The sequence below is a fragment of the Chanodichthys erythropterus genome, chromosome 13 (genome assembly GCF_024489055.1).
Source record: "Chanodichthys erythropterus isolate Z2021 chromosome 13, ASM2448905v1, whole genome shotgun sequence".
Taxonomy (NCBI): domain Eukaryota; kingdom Metazoa; phylum Chordata; class Actinopteri; order Cypriniformes; family Xenocyprididae; genus Chanodichthys; species Chanodichthys erythropterus.
The window spans coordinates 47,659,560-47,679,998 of NC_090233.1; the positions used below are offsets into that span (position 1 = coordinate 47,659,560).

Here is a 20,439-nt window from a genome sequence, read left to right on the forward strand (position 1 = left end):
GCTTCCTCTTTCATGGCGAAACATCAGACTTTGTCAGGCCGCCACAGTCACGCCCTTCAACAAAAACTCAAGATCTTTGCAAGTTAACATCACTAAGGCCTATAGATTAGACTGACTAAATGTGATGTTGATCTGTTTAAAGCTCTAGGAGGAGTTTGTTAAAGTACAACGTCTGGAAATGGCAAAAACTGCGAAAAATTTTGCAGAAAATGCAAAATATCTCACTTCCTGTTGGGTTTTCAGATTTTGCACCCAGGAATTTTTGTAGGTAATGGGATGTTACATCTGTCTGCCAAATTTCGTACATGTACGTGAAACGTAGTGCGAAGGGCGCTTAATTGAAATTTTGTAGGTGGCGCTATAGGACTATTTTGCCACACCTAATTCTGAAACCCATATCAGACGTAAATTTTCACCACTTCTGACGCGTGTGCAAAGTTTCATGAGTTTTTGAGCATGTTTAGGCCATCAAAAATGTGATTCATTTATATATTCATTCATATATATATATATATATATATATATATATATATATTATATATATATATATGGGTTGCAAAGGCCTTTAGACTTTCAAAGTGAGGCATCGCAAAAAATAAATAAATAAGCCAATTAATTAGCATAATAAGGTGTTCCTGCACAAAGTTTGGATTTTACAATGTGGTCCATTGTACTGGTTAAGAGTATAAAATTTGAAGACTTACCTATACAGTATCCAGGGATGATGTGTATTTCAAAAATAGCAACGCTATTGCCCATTCCTGTGCTGGGTTTAGCCTCAAATAATAGCTAAATGTCAAAAGTAATAAACAAAGAGAAAATAAACCGTTTGGGCTAGAACAGTTCAATATGCACCAACTGCTATCAATTCAACTGACAAAAATGTTTATTTTATTATCCAAAACCTTTAAAACAATCTAACTTATTATGACAGGGCACAACCTCTTCACTCTCTTTCAGTGATTCTATAAATCATAAATCAAACAGCTTCAGTTTTACACACGGTCTAATTTTAGAGTAAATATAACGTCAGAAAGTTTACTTCATACATCTCAAGACAAAATTAGCATAATAGATTCACTTTGTTTCCAGTCATAATTTATAACACTTGTTATTAAACAAAGTCAATTTCTATTCTTTTGTGCTTTGTTATTCCTTACCCTCAGTCCAAATGTAATTCCCAGAAACACAGAATTACTGTTAGTGTAGTAAAATAGTACAAGTGCTTGTCTGATCAAGGGAGAGGCGTATCCACAGTAGTATTTACAAAGGGCTCTTTTCTTCACTCAGCTCCACTCAAACCCTCTAGCAAACTAGGAATAGTCTTGACTACATTATTTCACATACACAACCCCCTCGTTTCCTTACTTTGCATTCAAACACAGAAGTGACTGTGCCATGTCAGGCAGATACCTGGTAAGCCCCAGACATATTACGAAGGTCCACGCTGGCAATGAGCCAACTGTCTGAGGGTCTCTCCGCCGTCCATAACATGTAGTCAAAGTTCTCGCCCTCGGGTCGTAAATGCAGTTGAAGAGAGCCTGAACCTGAGATCTGATAGACCAACCGCATACAGCTCCAGTCTCTGAGCTCCAGCTCTGGGCTGACCAGGACAAACTTTTCTTTCTCACCAGAAAATGATGGATCTGCTGTGATGAAGCGACCTGAAAGAATCAGAAGAGTCATAATTTCAATACTGGTGAGAACATTTGTGCAGAAACGCATGCATTATGTCATAAGTCTAAGAACAGAAAAGAAACACTTTAAAATGTAAAAGAAGTTTATAGTTAATGATTGTTTACATTCAAATCTGTTATTTTCAGTGGATCTGTATTTTCTAAAGCCAAGTCAATCTAATGATCCACGGTTTCACAGGGTCATCATTAATGAACAGAAACCTCTTAAAAAAAACATAAATAAAATGAATGGGTGACTGTTTCACCATTTTAAACTGTGTGTCAAACAACAGGTGTGATCTGTATCGGGTTCTCCAAAATGCATGCAATCACAGCAAATGAAGACTCAAGTGTTCATTTAACAGTCCATTTAATCTTCTGACTTTAACAAAGAGACTGTTTAGAGCACAGAAATAGATTACCTTCACATTTAAACAGTTTATTAAAGAAGAAATATCAGCTGTCAGAAGTAAAGTAATCATATATGTTGTGAACGTATCCAATTTCCTCTTGTTTAATTTGCATCAAACCTCGACATGATGTAAGAGTGTGTTTGCTGCTGTTAGCTTCAGTGATCTCTGATAACTCCAGATGTTCTCATGGTGATTCATTCCAGGTGCCAGATGAAAAAGATGCCTTTTTTTCTTCTCTCTTCAAGACCTCTTGCAAAAACATACTAATTATCTAAACTTTGGGATCTCATATATTTAGTCCATGAGCAAATGCCAATCGTTAAAATCCCACTTCTCTGGCCATGACATCAGCTTCTGAGGTAGGTGTTTAAAATAGTGAAGTCATGTCTTTTGTAAGGTCCATTGAATTTAGTCCCCATTTTGTGGAAACACAATAAATTCACAATGAACCACAAAGTAGTCTTAACAAAAACACACAGTCAATGTATTAGCACAGTCACAAGGTCAGCATTTTCAGCGATGGTTGCAAACATGAGAAATAAAAGGCTGGATTTAATCACAAGCAGTTCACGTTTACAGTTTTTCTCAATTGCTAACACACAATTCATGAAACAACTCACCATTTTCTCACAACCATAAACACAATCTCGTAACTACACGCCAACTTGTACAAACCTCAAACTTTCATGTCAAAATCAAATATTTCAGACTTAAAAAACGTATTCACTTTTGTCAAAATCAAAATTTGGGCTCAGATGACGCACAAAGGTTCTGGCTACATCTATAATTCAGATTTTTAATCCCCGTATCCGCTTACATATATTTATATATAATCTATTTTTAATCTCTATAATAAAAATGTATAATTCAGATTTTGATCTCCATATCCATTTACATATATTATATATATTCTTCCAAGGGGTTTTTTCCCTCCTAGGACTTTTTTTCCCAGTGCTAGCACGCTGGGTTTTTCTCCTAGGGTTTTTTCCACCCCTGGGAGTCAGCCGACATTGGCTTAATGTAGCACCATCTTGTATATGTTACATATTACCATGCTTGTTTGCACAGCTTATTTTTAACCACTTCCCTTTTTCTGTGCTTCTAATATGTAAAGCTGCTTTGAAACAATTACCAATTGTAAAAGCGCTATATAAATAAATTTGACTTGACTTGACTTGACAAAACCTGCAAATACACAGACTACTTTCCTGCCCGGTGAACACTAGTGAGATCAATTCATAACACTGTAACAAAAACCTCTTATTGGGATTTGGCAGCTTAGTGCTTAAAAGTAAACTGCAACAATGAGCTGCAAGGAAAAATTATTTCCATTTCACTACTGGAAAGTGATGAGATGAATTTAGATCAGTGTTTCTCAACCCTGGTCTTGGAGGACCCCCAACACTGCACATTTTGAAAGTCTCCTCTGTCTGACACACTCATTTCAGGTAGTGGAGTTTCTTCTTCTAATGAGCTGATGAGTTGAATCAGGTGTATTTAATTAAGCAGAAAGACAAAACCTGCAGTGTTGGGGGTCCTTCAGGGTTGAGAAACACTGATTTAGATGAAGAAGTTGATCTTACAAGAGAAGAAAAGTTCAAAAAGTAAAGAACTAAATATGAATTGTGTATGCAACACAGTACAGTATACTGTCAATTACAGTAATACAAAAATAAAGAAATAAATTCACCATCCTCTGCACCTTCAGCCAATTTTCATTACAGTGTACAGTACTATATCAGTTTCTTGCTCTTCTGACAAAAGACTTTCTCTACCTTCCTTAGGGAGTCGTCTCTCAAAACTACAGCACATGTTTTTAAGCTACAAATAAATTTGACAACCACGAATTTGAGGGTGTACATGTGCTAGTTTCCTGGACACAGAATAGTGAAATTTATCTTATATAAAGTACTGTTACTGTGTACTGTAATTATACTGTATGTGTAAGTAGTATAAAACCCTGTCGATGACTCTAAGATTTCTAAAGCACATCACCTGTGCTCCTGTTTATATTATCCCGATGTCCCGAGATTCTGATTGATGTGTCATAATTTTTGCTACTGAATGTTTACTGATGGATAAATGTGTGCTAGTTGAGTTCACATAGTGACACTTGAGTTAGTTATAATCATGTGTTTGTGTTTTCTGAATGAGAACATGGTCGAACCACTGTAAAATAAGGGCATTTTTGTGTAGTTTTGCAGAAAACATTAAGAAAATTGGAAAGTGAAACGTGTTTATAGTTTTGAGAAATGTGTCTTTGTTTTGAGAATTGTATAAATGGTCTGGGAAATTGTGCCAAATGAATCAGTTATAGTGTGTTAGCAATCGAGAAAAAATGTAATGAAAACAAACTCAAAATAACATTTATAATACAAGATACCAAAACAAGTCAAGCAGAACAACCAACATAACCTAGATGAGAACGGACAATGAACTGAACAAACTAATCAATAAAATAGAGAACAGGTGCAGATCATAATCAATCAATAAAAAAACTATAAGGAAACCAAACTCGTCCAGCCCGTCCACACGTTTAGCAACAGCAACAACAACAATAATAGCAGACTACATGCTTGTGTTTGTGCCGCAGAAGCTAGCCTATTTGCTTTACTAAAGTAAAGCTTTATTTCTAAGCTTTACTGAAGTTTGTATACAGCAGCGCGCAAGGTTTATGCGCATGCTCCAACTCTTATTCTCTATTTTTAGTGCATCTCTGTGGCAAAATTACAGCACCACATTTTGGCATGTATACTACATCGTTTTGAGTCGGTTTCAGCGTTTTTGTGTGTATGCAGATATTTCTTGAGATGAGGAAAATAAATGGAGGAACCTGAACATAGGAACCTGAAACAGACAATAAACCCAAAATACCAATACCCGTAACAAGCATACAGTTGAACATTGAAAACTAGTATATAGGCAACATACGTAAATACATTTTAACTAAAAAGGGGAAAGAGCTGATGTCACTGACCTATGTGGCTTATAACACACTATAAAAAAGTTCCAGGTGACTCAAAATGCTTCTGTGACTAGTTGCAGAGCCTTAAAGGGAATTCTGTCATCATTTACTCACCCTCAAGTTGTTCCAAACTTCTGCTAAACACAAAAGAAGATATTTTGAAGAATATGGGTAACCAAACAGGCCCAGGGCCCAACTGACTTTCATGGAAGTGTTCAGCAGAAGAAATGCATGCAGGTTTGGAACAACTTGAGCGTTAGTAAATGATGACAGAATTTTAATTTTTGGGTGAACTATTGCTTTAAGTTATAGCCTTAGGTTAATTCATTAAGATTAGAGTCTCAATCGTGCACGTCTACCAGGTATATTGTTGAAAATACTAATCTAATGCAAATTAACAAATTTTGGTGTAGCTTCAATGAACTTTCTGTAAGTTGTGATTTTAAGTTAGTTCAATATGTGTCGTAGATGCAGACAACTTTTTCTTGCTTTACTTACTTGTCCTTTCTCATCCCACCTCCCCCTTTCTCTCTCATATTTGGCTTTCTGTCTACTCTAAACTGTCCAGTCTAAATAAAGCCAAAAGTCCACAAATAAATCTAAAAACAAATATTTTAGATTGACTCAACTACAATTTGTATTTTTTATGGAAGCCTTTTCCCCTCTACCTTGCAATGGCATCTCTGATATGCACCAATGTGCTCCCCAAAAACAAAGGTGTAAAGTACTTAAGTAAATGTAATTAGTTAATGTACTTAAAGGGTGCCCTAGAATTAAATATTGAATTTATCTTGGCATAGTTGAATAACAAGAGTTCAGGACATGGAAATGACATACTGTCACGATCACCGTCTGTTCCTGTCAGTTCCCGGACTACATTACCCACAATCCTCCCTGCCAGTCACATGGTCACTCCACACCAATCACCTGTCGCCACATACAGCCATGCACACACTCCTCACTAATCACCACACCCAGCTGCAGTACATTAACAGGACTATAAAGGACTCACACTCACACCACCAGTTTGCGAAGTCTTGATTCCTTGTGACAATTCTGAGCGTTTCCTTGTTTTCTGTCTGCCTGTGATTGATCTTGCCTGTTCCTGTTTTTGACCCGTTGCTGCCTGTCCTGACCCTTGCCTGTTATACTGTTCTGTGAATGATATCTGCCTGTCCTGACCATTGCCTGCACCCTGATTACGATCCTGCCTGTCCCTTGCTGTTCTCGTCTGCTCCTGATTGACCCTGCCTGTACGACATTCTTAATAAAGCTTGCATTTGGATCTTACCATGACTCCCGCTTCGTTACACATACACTGAGTTTCAAACTCCATTGCTTCCTCCTTCTTATATAAATCTCATTTGTTTAAAAGACCTCCGAAGAACAGGCGAATCTCAAAATAACACCGACTGTTACGTAACAGTCGGGATCGTTAATATGTACGCCCCCAATATTTGCATATGCCCATGTTCAAGGCATTAGACAAGGGCAGGACATCTGGATGTGCACAGCTGAATCATCAGACTAGGTAAGCAAGCAAGAACAATAGCGAAAAATGGCAGATGGAGCAATAATAACTGACATGATTCATGAAATCATGATATTTTTAGTGATATTTGTAAATTGTCTTTCTAAATGTTTCGTTAGCATGTTGCTAATGTACTGTTAAATGTGGTTAAAGTTACCATCGTTTCTTACTGTATTCACGGAGACAAGAGCTGTCGCTATTTTCATTATTAAACACTTGAAGATTGTATAAATCATAAACACAACTTCATTCTTTATAAATCTCTCCAACAGTGTGTAATGTTAGCTTTAGCCAGGGAGCATAGCCTCAAACTCATACAGAATCAAATGTAAACATCCAAATAAATACTATACTCACATGATCCGATTCATGCATGCAGCATGAATGATGAACACTTTGTAAAGATCCATTTTGAGGGTTATATTAGCTGTGTGAACTTTGTTTATGCTGTTTAAGGCAGTCGAGAGCTCGGGGGCGGGGAGCGCGAGATTTAAAGGGGCCGCGCACTGAATCGGTGCATATATAATTATGGCTCAAAATAGGCAGTTAAAAAAATGTATTAAAAAAAAATCTATGGGGTATTTTGAGCTGAAACTTCACAGACACGTTCAGGGGACACCTTAGACTTATATTACATCTTGTTAAAACTGGTTCTAGGGCACCTTTAAGACTTTTACTCAAGTCGTATTGGAATTGGTGACTTGTAACTTGTAGTGGAGTCATTTTCAATGTAAGGTATCTGTACTTTTACTCAAGTATGGTTTTCAGGTACTCTTTACACCTCTGCCCAAAAGCCTGTCCCTCACATGAGAGTGCAATTATTAACAAACGATGAATGATCCATCCAATGATCCCATTAATTCCCAGACAAAATCATCACCCGCTGCATATTTTAATAAAATATTATCCATCAAAGTAACAAACCATGCGAGCAATAACATTTCTAGAGGCAATAATAAGTAGTGGGAAAATTACTCTGCACATTTTTTTTCCCAACATGAAAGAGGCTTTTAGTGAAGAAACAAATAATGAGTAAAGAGCAATTCTCACTAAACACTCAAAATTATCACTGCAGCAGCTGTTATTCAGTAAGTGTGAAGGAGATCTGGCTGGAAGTAACCCACCTCCTTCTGATTCTTCATAAAAATGGTTTAAAGTTTACATGAACTCTGTGAATGTCTGCTGTGCATCTTCAAACGCTCTTCAAATGATTTCTACAGCTGCTGAAAATGGCTGGAGAAACAAGGTTAGCAGATCTCCACATTCAGTTGTTTCTCATCATTTCCATCTCAGCTCCTTCTGGACATGTTTTTTCTTATTTATAGTTTTTTGGCTGCATGAATATTGAATAAAATGATAAATACACTAAATTGTATTAATTTCTATGCTTTAATAATAGCAAAGAGTGGGCACATTGATACACAGTAAGCATATGCCTATCTTTTTATAAAAGAAAAGAAAAGTTATATGGCAAATAGATCATCATCTGCTTTCATTCATTAAAAGTTTAGTAAAGTTCCTTCATTTTCCTAAAACTAAGAAGTCTGTCTCTGCTGTGTTTCCACTACAAAGTCAGTGTTGTCTAGGAAACCAAACAGAGACACACATTTGTTGCCAAGTCTTGTTTTATTGACCTGTGGGGAAAAACTCACTCCACAAGCAGGAGACAGTTGTCAACCAGACAACTGCCCAGGATATTTTCACTGGATTACACTTCTTTCATCATAACAGTCATTCTAAAGCATCTTCTCTGTTTCCCCCACAGCTGAGCCCATCCAGTTGTTCACCAGCCATCATAGTTTTTGGCAGAGGACAGAAACAAAAGTTAAGCTATGAAAACAAAGCTTATTTTTAGAACAGAGCACAAGCGTTGTTATGGAAAGCGCTTGTGCTCAAAGCACAATGATATTAAGGTAAATACAAATACAAGTAGCATACAAGAAAAAAAAAATGTATGACAGCTGTCCTGCAACATGCGTCTCTTGTGAGATGTTGAGAAGAGTTATAGCATGCATGATCTGTGAAGCATCTCTGGCCAGTGTGCATCATCAAGGCCAATTAATAATCTATGGAAATTCTTAGTTCTGATGAACAGATATCGGATAAAGACCTGTCATGTAGTCCAGACTCACTTGAAGAAGTGCAGATGTGCAACGATTAATCCTTAAACACTGAAGAAAGTAGGGCAGCACTTTTTATATAAATCCTGCATAATGATGCATTTCAATACATCCACAATTCCAGTTATAACCTAAATTAAAGTATACAGGGTGCACCATGTGGTAACCAGGTACCCATGTTACCAGTGCTCATGAAGAGATCCTCCATATTTATAGCCAAAAATTTGATTTGTAATTTGGTATCTAAAATTTGATTGGCTGCTGATGGTCGTTTTTGTTGATTTGCGCAATTGATTTTTCATGGCTTGATTAGCACTTGCCCTGAGAAGACAAGTCAAATTAAATTTTCCTTGATCAAACAAATTGGCATGTATCCTCAGAATGTCTTCTTGTCTGTGGTGGTCAGATTGTTTAATTGATTTATATCTTCAAAAAACTTTGAAAAATCAAATAATTCTTTTTGCCATGAGGGTCTTGGAACAATGTGTGCCAAGCTTTATATGCTTGCAATTTGTATGCTCTTTCCAAATATTACACTAAAGAAAATGTGAATCTGCACATTTCCACTACATTATGCGCATTATATCTCTTGTCGTGATGGAACCCATTACTTCAGAGAGCTATTTGTGTTTTTGGACATTGTTTTATTAAATGCTGTGAGGAGACGCAGAAGAATTGATGAAATATCTCACATCGGGGCTAAAACGGCTGAGGTGCCCATATGCCGGTGAGGCAACCTCTGTATATAGCCCACCTGCAAGTTCCTGCGCACAAATGACTATGGCTAGAGTTTAAACTTTCAAATTCCGTATGAATGTCAAGGGAAGAGTTGTGTGCCAACTTTTTGTTGGGCCTAATGCACAATACCATGGTGTTTTACATGCACAAATGGTCACAACACGTCATCAGTATATGATAAAATGTTTCCATCATCAAACGACGTTTTAAAATGAAAACGATCCTCATCTACACTGCCGTTTCCACAGTATTTCAGAAAACTATCTCCGTCTATACTGCATGAAACGCATGTCCAATGACCATTCATACACACTAGGCATGCGCGTTCCAAGTGTAAACAGTTGCCTCTTGTACATGTAGGCATCTGCAGTATTAAAAAGTGCAGACTTTAACTGCACAATGGCTGCTAAAAATGACAACAAAGCCAGCAAAGATAAGATTGCAGTTCAGTCTCCATGTTATTGTTTACACGGTCGTCAAGGATACTCAGAGTGAACGTGGGCAGCCACGCCATCATTTTCAAAAGTCTCCATTTTGGTCCGTTTATACAGAAACACAACCCCAGCGTTTTCAAACTAAAATGGGGTCTGCAGCATTTTCGAAAGTCTCAGTTTTTGAGGTTCGAAAACACCGGCGTAGTATAAAGACAGCAAAACGAAAACGCACTAGTGTAAATGGGGCCTAAATGTCAATGTTAATTTGGAGACCATTGCTGCGTTCCAATTCGCCTACTTATACTACGCCCTAAAAGTATGTACTCTTTCTGTGAACAAAAAGTACTTACTTTTGAGTGTGTAGCAAAAGAGTAGACAAGCTTTGGGACATACTAACACGTCATACAATCGCGTCAATTCTCTCTGTCGCATCCTGTCACCGTAAACTGGCCTGTCAATCATCTTACATCCTCCACATTTCATTTAGTTAATTTCCTACCGTATCGGAGAGAAATACAGCACGTTGATCTGCAGTCGCGGGTCTTTCATGTGGAGAACTGTCCTCATATTTATGCATAATGATGCATTTAAAAGTTAATGGCCATTCGGATCTTTATAAAAGTCCACATTGGTATTTGCAGATGAAAAATAACACGGGTAACATTAAATATATATTTTCTATCAGGTTAAAATGATTATTAGTCACTCAAATCTCTCAGCGTCGATCGCGCGTATCCGCCATGTTTTGTAGTTTTTTAACACTTTTTACTCGTGTTTGTAGTTCTGAACTGAATCCTCGTCCAATGCGCAATGGGTTGTGGGCAATATTAGCCTTTATAGTGTGCACGGATCCACACTTCGAAAATCTACCGGAAATAGTAGACCATCCGGGGACTTTTGGCATACTCTTTTCAACATACTATGCTTTGGGACACACTTATTTTAATCTCACATACTATTTAGGATGGATAGTATGGACATTGGAACGCAGGGTAAATTTACACTAGTGCGTTTTTGTTTTAAAATGGCGTTCCAAGATGAAAACTATCCTTGTCTACACTGGCATTTCCATAGCGTTTCAGAAACGACCTCAGTCTACACTACTCGACAGAAAACACGTCACATGACCATTCATGCACTCTATGGGTCTCATTCATGAAACAAGAGCAGAACGAATTTTTGTGTAAATCGTGTGTAAAGTGGTTCTGGCGTAAATTTTCGGATTCATTAAAATGTTCGTATTTTCCAAATGTTAGTTGGTACGAAAGAAATCTACACCTGCTCCCAGCCACGCGTAAATAGTGCGTTTAACATCCGAACGTTTTGCTCATTAATAAGGCTGCATTTGAATTCACCTTAATAAGGTACATATTTACAGCATTTTGAAAAAAATATTATATATAGTAATCACATACGTTTTTTCTTTTTACTTTTGTTTTGAGAGCCAGTAATAAGCTGCGTTCACGTCACCTTGTATTTACCGCGATCTTGAAATGACGTTATATTCGGAGCTGTTCACGTCCTTTTGGTCCTTGGACTGGAAATTATGCGTTTCCATGGCACCACTATCAACGCCTAATAAATCAATCTACAGCAGTCAGGTGGTATAGTGGCTACATGCTACATGTGGGAGCTTTCGGAAAACTCCCAGCTTACAAACTGTAATTAGGCTACGAACTCTACGAGGACGTGATAGCGATGGCCGATTTCTAAACACTGCTTCATCATGAAGCTCCGAAGCTTCATGAATCTTTTTGTTTCGAATCAGTGATTCGGAGCGTGTATCAAACTGCCAAAGTCACGTGATTTTAGTAAACGAGGCTTCATCACGTCATCACTGTTTCGAAACAGTTCGAAATTTCAATGGTTCACCGATAGAGGTCGATGATAAAGTGAGCCCATGAATCATGCAGATTCACTGAGAACTATTGAACAAGTGTCTAGGGCTTTACCCTATGGTTTTACCTGATCTCCGATCAGTTTTATACAGTTGTACATGTTTTAATTATACATTAGAATAATTAAAATGAATAATGGTAGTTATTAATCTCTTATTGGCCTGTTTAGCTTGAGCCATGGAACAGAGAAACAAGCCTTTAAAATTGATAAAAGAACACAAATTATACAGACACTCTATATTTAATCTTATTATATGATTAGTTAATTCCATTTAATTGATTTTACTTTAAATAAAACTTTTGCAATACATTGGTTAAAGTGTATTTTTAACGCATGTTTGGCCTGAGTTTTGTTGCATTTGCACTGCTCTGACCACTAGGGGTCACCGTGGAGACGGGTGTCAGATTGTTTCGGAGCCTCGAATCATTACGGCACATTTGATTCAGCTGCTTCAGTGTTTCATGAAGCCTCGATCTGCCCATCACTAGGACGTGAACGCTTTTTACAAGCTAGAATCTTGTAACTACAGGAATTACGAGGCCGCGTGAACGCACCTATAGCATCTGCAAACGGAGCACTTTAATCAAATAATGAATTGTTTTCAATAGGGTCGGGCAAACTATGGAACTTGTTTCCTATAAAATGGCCAAAATCCTTCATTTGGTGTCATAAAATGATGCCCATATATAGTTGTCAGTCGGATTTAATGGGCGGGATTTATGGTAATTGAGAATGAACGTGCACGCGCGTCCCATTTACGACTGATTGGAATTCATTAACACACACACATTTCACTATCCCTTCTGACGTTTACGAAGTATTTGTGAATCAGGAGGAGAGTTTTCGGGAAAGTCTGTTTACGCGCAAATCACTCACATATTACTCGTATAACGAATGTTTCATGAATGAGACCCTATGTGTGCACAAGTGTAAACAGCTGCCTCTTGCGCATGTAGGCAGCTGCAGTATTAAAAAATGCACAATGGCTGCTAAAAATGACAACAAAGCCAGCAAAGATTGCAGTTCAGTCTCCATGTTATTGTTTACACGGACGTCAAGGATACGCAGAGCGAATGTGGGCAGGCAGCCATGCCATCGTTTTCAAAACAGTCCGATTTGGTCCGTTTAAACACAGCCCCAGCGTTTTCAAACTAAAACGGGCTCTGCAGTGTTTTCGAAAGTCATCTTGAGACTATGGTAATTAGGTGCTTTGCTCAAGGGAACTGTGGAAGAGAGCGCTGTTCATTCACTTCCCCACCTACATTTCCTGCCAGTTACTGAGACTCAAACCCACAACCTTCGGGTTACAAGTCAGACTCTCTGACCATTAGGCCACAAATTATCGTTACATATTATATTGTTATATTACAATTAATTATATTTTGTACAGGCAATTACCTTATTTTGTTGCAAATTAAAACCCTGACAAGTATTGTAGCATTCCGCCACGTTTCTCACTGACCCCAAATCGTAAAGATCGGGGCTTAAAGAAAATCCCCAGCTTCCCACTCGTATTTAAGACTTTGTGGTGGCATTCATGTGCATTCAACTTGTACATTTTTCCAACATGACTTAAAGGGTTAGTTCACCCAAAAATGAAAATAATGTCATTAATTAGTCACACTCAGTCATGTCGTTCCACACCCATAAGACCTTCGTTCAACTTCGGAACACATATTAATATATTTTTGATTAAATCCGATGGCTCAGCGAGGCCTGCATAGACGGCAATGGTACTTCCTCTCTCAAGATCCAGAAAGGTACTAAAAACATATTTAAATCAGTTCATGTAACAACTTTTAACAATATCTAGTGATGGCTGATTTCATAACACTGTTTCTTGAAGCTTCAGAGCTTTACGAATCAAATCAGTGGATCAGCGCGCCAAAGTCACGTGATTTGGTGGTTTGATACACGATCCGAATCACTGATTCGACTCAAAAGATTCATAACGCTCTGAAACAGTGTTTTGAAATCGGACATCACTAGATATGTTAAAAAGTCGTTCTGGGTTTTTTTTTTTGGCGCACAAAAAATATTCTTGTCACTTTATAATATTAAAGGAACACTCCACTTTTTTTTGAAAATAGGCTCATTTTCCAACTCCCCTAGAGTTAAACAGTTGAGTTTTACCGTTTTCAAATCCATTCAGCCGATCTCCGGTTCTGGCGGTACCACTTTTAGCATAGCTTAGCATAGTTCATTGAATCTGATTAGACCGTTAGCATCGCGCTTAAAAATGACCAAAGAGTTTTGATATTTTTCCTATTTAAAACTTGACTCTTCTGTAGTTAAATCGTGTACTAAGACCGACGGAAAATAAAAAGTTGTGATTTTCTAGGCTGATTATGGCTAGGAACTATACTCTCATTCAGGCGTAATAATCAAGGAACTTTGCTGCCGTTCCATGGCTGCAGCAGTGCAATAATATTACGCAGCGCCCGTGAGCCCCTGCTTGCACAGAGAACGTGCCTTGTAACCATGGAGACGTTTGTGAGAGACGCTGTGTAATATCATTGCGCCTGCTGCAGCCATGATACGGCAGCAAATTTCCTTGATTATTACGCCTGAATGAGAGTATAGTTCCTAGCCATATCAGCCTAGAAAATCGCAACTTTTCATTTTCTGTCGGTCTTAGTACACGATTTAACTACAGAAGAGTCAAGTTTTAAATAGGAAAAATATCAAAACTCTTTGGTCATTTTTAAGCGCAATGCTAACGGTCTAATTAGATTCAATTAACTATGCTAAGCTATGCTAAAAGTGGTACCGCCAGAACCGGAGATCGGCTGAATGGATTTGAAAACGGTAAAACTCAACTGTTTAACTCTAGGGGAGTTGGAAAATGAGCCTATTTTCAAAAAAAGTGGAGTGTTCCTTTAAGATAGAACCACTGTACTCACATGAACTGATTTAAATATGTTAGTACCTTTATGGATATTGAGAGAGGAAGTACTATTGCTATCTATACAGGCCACACTGAGCCATCGGATTTCATCACAAATATCTTAATTTGTGTTCTGAAGATGAACTAAGGTCTTACGGTTGTAGAACGACATGAGGGTTACATTATTTTCATTTTTTGGGTGAACTAACCCTTTAAACTCACCATAAAACGCAAATGTAGGCTACATATTATAGCGCCATCTACTGTAGTATCCGATGTGTGTTGGTGGGTGCGTGAGAATGATTTTGGAAACATCTTAAGTTTGAGGCGTCTACAAGTTGGGGTCTCTGGTGACCAGGCACTTTCAGGGCAGAAAAAGAATAACTGGCAAAACAGTACTAGTACATATAAAAGTCCTTGGACCCCTCTCATACCTTCCTCGTTGATGGTCCAGGCAGCATAAGCGGGATCAGACGTGTAGCCGCAGCTGTCCGCGTCGAAACTGCAGGAGCCGCGCAAAATCTGCGTCTGAGCCCGTGTCAGAACAGCGACTGCTGAGGATGACATAACATCAGATAAGCACTCAACTATATCATCTTAACGAGAATAAACTCGCACTGTTAGCGGAAATAAATGTGGAAAAAAAGTCAATTCAGCAACGAACAAGTCCACGTTGATGCAACAGATAAAACTTGCACCAATGCATAGACGCATGCAAACAGTTTTTCCATTAAGAAAAGTGATGACCTACCCAGAAGGGTTGAGAAGTGAAGCAAACTCATGGCAAAAGTTGCAGGGATGCTGGAGTGGAAGAGTGAAGGTCCACTAACGCAGATTGCGTACGGCAGCTTGAGCACACAGTGCACTGCGACCGCTGCATTCACTCTCCATGCTTTGACTCTGGCACTGGCAGTGCTCAACAGACAGTGGGAGGAGGGAGTGGTTGTTGAGGTTTCTATTTCAGAACAGGCAATGGATCTCCCTTAGGTAAGGAGTTTGCCGCTGTGTAAACGTCTGCAGAAATGACAGACAGAAGACTTCATCACAGCTTTGATGGCCTTAAATTACTCAAACAGTCTGTATAGCATTAAATGTTGTTTAACAACAGTGAGGTTCGAATTGCATGTTTAATAAGTGAATACAATTGTAGGCTTTACTTAGTAAATGTTATGTGGTTTTCTAATGTCAGTTCCAAAAAACAACATACTTTACGTGTTGATATATAGCAACATGTAAAGTATGTCATGAAGTAAACTACCAAACCACTGTAAGGTCAGACAGTACCAGCATAGGAGTAAGTGGTTCATGAACTGGTCTGGTGGAGTTAAAAGCAACAAAGTCATTTTGTTTAAAATAAAATGTACACTATACACAGTGGGAATGGGATTTCATGTTAGGAACACTGTCTTCTCTTTAATTTGCCTAATAAAAGTGGAATGGTTAACAACAGAGACCCAGCTGCAGGCTTTCAACAATCCTTTTTTTCATGAGGCTGTTGCTTTTTACGATAATATCCTTGCAGGCACAAGATCCACAGAGCAACAAATCCACGGAATATGCGCAAGGATTGTGGTAATTCCCACAGGGATCATAACTCACCTAGCGTGAAGCTTCGTCCTCCGTGTAGAGGTTTCTACTGTTAATATAACATCCAACATCTCCAAAACAAAGAGAAAGAAAAATAGAAGGAAAGAAACAATTAGTTTAAATATTATGGAAAATATGTTCCTATGATGATCCCTCCAACATGAACACCTCACACCTGTGTTGGTGCTGGAGGTGCAGTATTTTATGTTCACTGACAGGACTGGATCTGATTTGTGCAGCTATGCAGGACGATTCACTGTTTACAGTGTTTGTACTCCACATATAAACACGTCACTGCATCTAAGAAATATTTATTGATTTCATATGACCTTGTTTATTATTTGAGTATTTACTCAAATATGAATTTCATCCTTAAGCTCATATTGTACCAGTGTTATTATTAACTAAAAATAAAACTATTAAAAATAGTTTCTATTTAAATAAATCTGAATGTAGATAGATAGATAAATACACTGAACAAAATTATTAACGCAACACTTTTGTTTTTGCCCCAATTTTTTATGAGCTGAACTCATTAAGTAAGATTTTTTCTATGTACACAAAAGGCCTATTTCTCTCAAATATTGTTCACAAATCTGTCTAAATCTGTGTTAGTGAGCACTCCTCCTTCTCCATCTCACAGGTGTGGCATATCAAGATGCTGATTAGACAGCATGATTATTGCACAGGTGTGCCTTAGGCTGGCCACAATAAAAGGCCACTCTAAAATGTGCAGTTTTATCACACAGCACATGGCACAGATGTTTTGAGAGAGCATGCAATTGGCATGCTGATTGCAGGAATGTCCAGCAGAGCTGTTGTCCGTGAATTGAATGTTCATTTCTCTACCATAAGCCATGTCCAAAGGGGTTTCAGAGAATTTGGCAGTACATCCAACCGGCCTCACAGCCGCAGACCACGTGTAACCACACCAGCCCAGGACCTCCACATCCAGCATCTTCACCTCCAAGATCGACTGAGACCAGCCACCCGGACAGCTGCTGCAACAATCGGTTTGCTTAACCAAAGACTTTCTGCACAAACTGTCAGAAACCTTCTCAGGGAAGCTCATCTGCATGCTCGTCGTCCTCATCGGGGTTTTAACCTGACTGCAGTTTGTCATCTTAACCGACTTGAGTGGGCAAATGCTCACATTGGATGGCGTCTGGAACTTTGGAGAGGGGTTCTCTTCACAGATGAATCCCAGTTTTCACTGTACAGGGCAGATGGCAGACAGCGTGTATGGCGTCGTGTGGGTGAGCAGTTTGCTGATGTCAACGCTGTGGATCGAGTGGCCCATGCTGGCGGTGGGGTTATGGTATAGGCAGGCATGTTATGTTATGGTCAACAAACACAGGTGCATTTTATTGATGACATTTTGAATGAGACGAGACGAGATCCTGAGACCCATTGTTGTGCCATTCATCCACGACCATCACTTCATGTTGCAGCCTGATAATGCACGGCCCCATGTTGTAAGGATCTGTACACAATTCCTGAAAACATCCCAGTTCTTGCATGGCCAGCATACTCACCAGACATGTCACCCATTGGGCATGTTTGGGATGCTTTGGATCGGCGTATACGACAGCGTGTTCCAGTTCCTGCCAATATCCAGCAACTTCGCACTGCCCTTGAAGAGGAGTGGACCTGCAGTCCACAGGCCACAATCAACAACCTGATCAACTCTATGCGGAGGAGATGTGTTGCACAGTGTGAGGCAAATGGTGGTCATACCAGATACTGACTGGTTTTCGGACCCCCCCCCAATACATTTTAGAGTGGCCTTTTATTGTGGCCAGCCTAAGGCACACCTGTGCAATAATCATGCTGTCTAATCAGCATCTTGCGTTTATAATTGTTCATTGTAGACATAGTTTTTTAAGTTTTTAAGATACTGTTCAGTTTAATTAAATTTCATTTAACACCATTGTATTGGGTTTCTCATTCAAACACAAATTTCATTGAAACAGTTGAAATGTTTTGGCTCAACTCAATATTTTCATTTGGAAAGAACATGTTTTAATTAAGTAGGCCAAAAATAACATTTGATGCTTGTTCAATTTACTTAAGTAAATGAAGTTAATCCAACACGATTCTTTTGAGTGGAGAGTACATAAATGATTTTAGTTGTGTTAAAATAGTATTATAGATACTAGGAACAGGATTTCCCCTCCCCATCATGCTTTGCACAGGGGGAGATAGGGAGAGTAAATGTTGTAATAGCATTAGCGTCAGTTTTGGCAGGTCACGTCAGTCAATCTCGCATCAGCTGACTCCCGCAGGTGACTCTAACTATAGGAATACGACACCGATCATGGCATCCTAAACTCCTCAGTATTATTAGCAGCTATCACATTTCTCAGGAGCTAATTACCCTCCTCCATCCCCAGCTCCTCCTCTTTTCAGTCAGGATTGGCCTTATGATTCCCCTGAATCAGACTAAGTCTTAAAATATGTGTACACGTTTAATTATTGACATTAAGGATATCTGCATATGTTGGTTCTGTTCTGTTTGCCCTTATTGCTGCTCTCCCTGCTCTTATCCATGTTAGGCTGCATGGATGCGCAGGGAGTTCTTGCCCAGAACAGAACCATACCACCAATACAAACTCTATTCATTATCAATCATATTTGACAATAGTGGTCCTGACAGAAAACATGTTATTTTATGCGTTTTTTCATCAAGATGAAGACTTGTTAATGTTTAATGTACTTGTTCATATTTAAAAGAGTTTCTGGTATGTTACTGTTTTTGGAGGTTACCATTGTGGTGAAGTGTAGAGCATGTGCTTGTGGTGAGGATCTGCCAACAACATTCAAAGTTGTTTTAATAATAAAATAAAATAACTTCTTTGGGCATGCCATGGATGTAACAAAACCGTCTTCTGGCCAACACCTAAAAAAAGTCTTTACAGAGTAAAGATTTTATAAAATGTTTTCTGGTGCATTTGTAAATGTTCTAAAAATTGTTCTTGAACGCATGCACTAAATAAATCAATTAAACTGGATTACTTGTTTTAATTTTTGTTTGATATTAAATTTAGGTTAACTTAATAGTTTTGGACAAAATTAAGAGTGTTATCCTGATTCAGCTAAATGGCATTGAATTAACCTTATGTAATAAACTTAAGTTTAATGAAATAAACAATGTTAATTAAATGCGTGGAATTAAATGCCCAGTTACATGGAACCTGTTGACATAAAAACTATGTAAAAAGTGAGTGTAGCCAAGTATGGTGTCCCATACTTGGAATTTGTGCTCTGCATTTTACCCATCCAAGTACACACACAGCAGTGAGTATTGAATGCGCACACACCATGAACACAAACCCGGAGCATTGGGCAGCCATTTAGCGTTTGGGGGTTAGGTGGCTTGCTAAAGGGCACCTCGGTTGTGGGCAATGAGAGTGGAAGAGAGCGCTGTTTATTCACTCCCCCCACATTTCCTGCCGGTACTAAGACTCGAACCCGCTACCTTCGGGTTACAAGTCCGAGTCTCAGTGTTAGGTCATAACTGCCCTATAGATAGATAGATAGATAGATAGATAGATAGATAGATAGATAGATAGATAGATAGATAGATAGATAGATAGATAGATAGATAGATAGATAGATAGATAGATAGATAGATAGATAGCAAGCGATGATCCATATTTAGAAATTATGGACTAGTTCTTCAAACACTATAACTCAAGAGCAAGTCATTGCAGCCAGTAAGTGTACTGACAGTTCAGACCACTGAGTATATTGTACACACAACACACAGAAGCAATGGAAAATTATTTATTGTGAACTACTATCAGATTATGAATAATGTGTCATTTCTTTCTCTTTCCTCTCTCTCTTTCTCTCTCTACATGTTCGTCGCCACGCAGAGAGTGAGTTTGGACTGTGTTCTGTAAATTTCCCCTCATTCAGGAAGCCCTCTCTCAGGCAGTCCTGTGTAAAGATCCTGGGTTTTTCTTTAACCATGTGTTTAGCTTGGAGGACTGCACTTTTCCACACAGCCTGGAGAACAGGAATGATGGGATTGCTGGAGGATGAATTCTCCACTAACCATAAAAACCAACAGATCCTCGTTCCAGAAAATAACACTAAACAGGATATGAAATGTGTCGAAACGTGTTATTTATGTGTATCAAATAAATAAGCAGAATGTAGAAGCCAAGTAAAGATTTGCCACACA

At 38.5% G+C, this 20,439-nt stretch overlaps 1 protein-coding gene across 2 annotated transcripts in view; it reads right to left on the reverse strand.

Moving 5' to 3' along the window:
* mamdc2a (MAM domain containing 2a) overlaps window positions 1–15,546 on the reverse strand; it is a 34,301-nt gene extending 18,755 nt beyond the window's left edge. The window contains exons 1-4 of one of the 2 annotated variants that reach the window (XM_067407614.1): window positions 15,415–15,546; window positions 15,098–15,217; window positions 1,414–1,664; window positions 705–789 (exon numbers count right to left, since the gene is read on the reverse strand). In XM_067407614.1, coding sequence (XP_067263715.1) covers window positions 705–789; window positions 1,414–1,664; window positions 15,098–15,217; window positions 15,415–15,445 — 487 coding nt within the window. In that variant the 5' untranslated portion in view covers window positions 15,446–15,546. The remainder of the gene's footprint in view (window positions 1–704; window positions 790–1,413; window positions 1,665–15,097; window positions 15,218–15,414) is intronic. The other variant, XM_067407615.1, reaches the window with a different exon arrangement.
* Window positions 15,547–20,439: the final 4,893 nt, after the last annotated feature.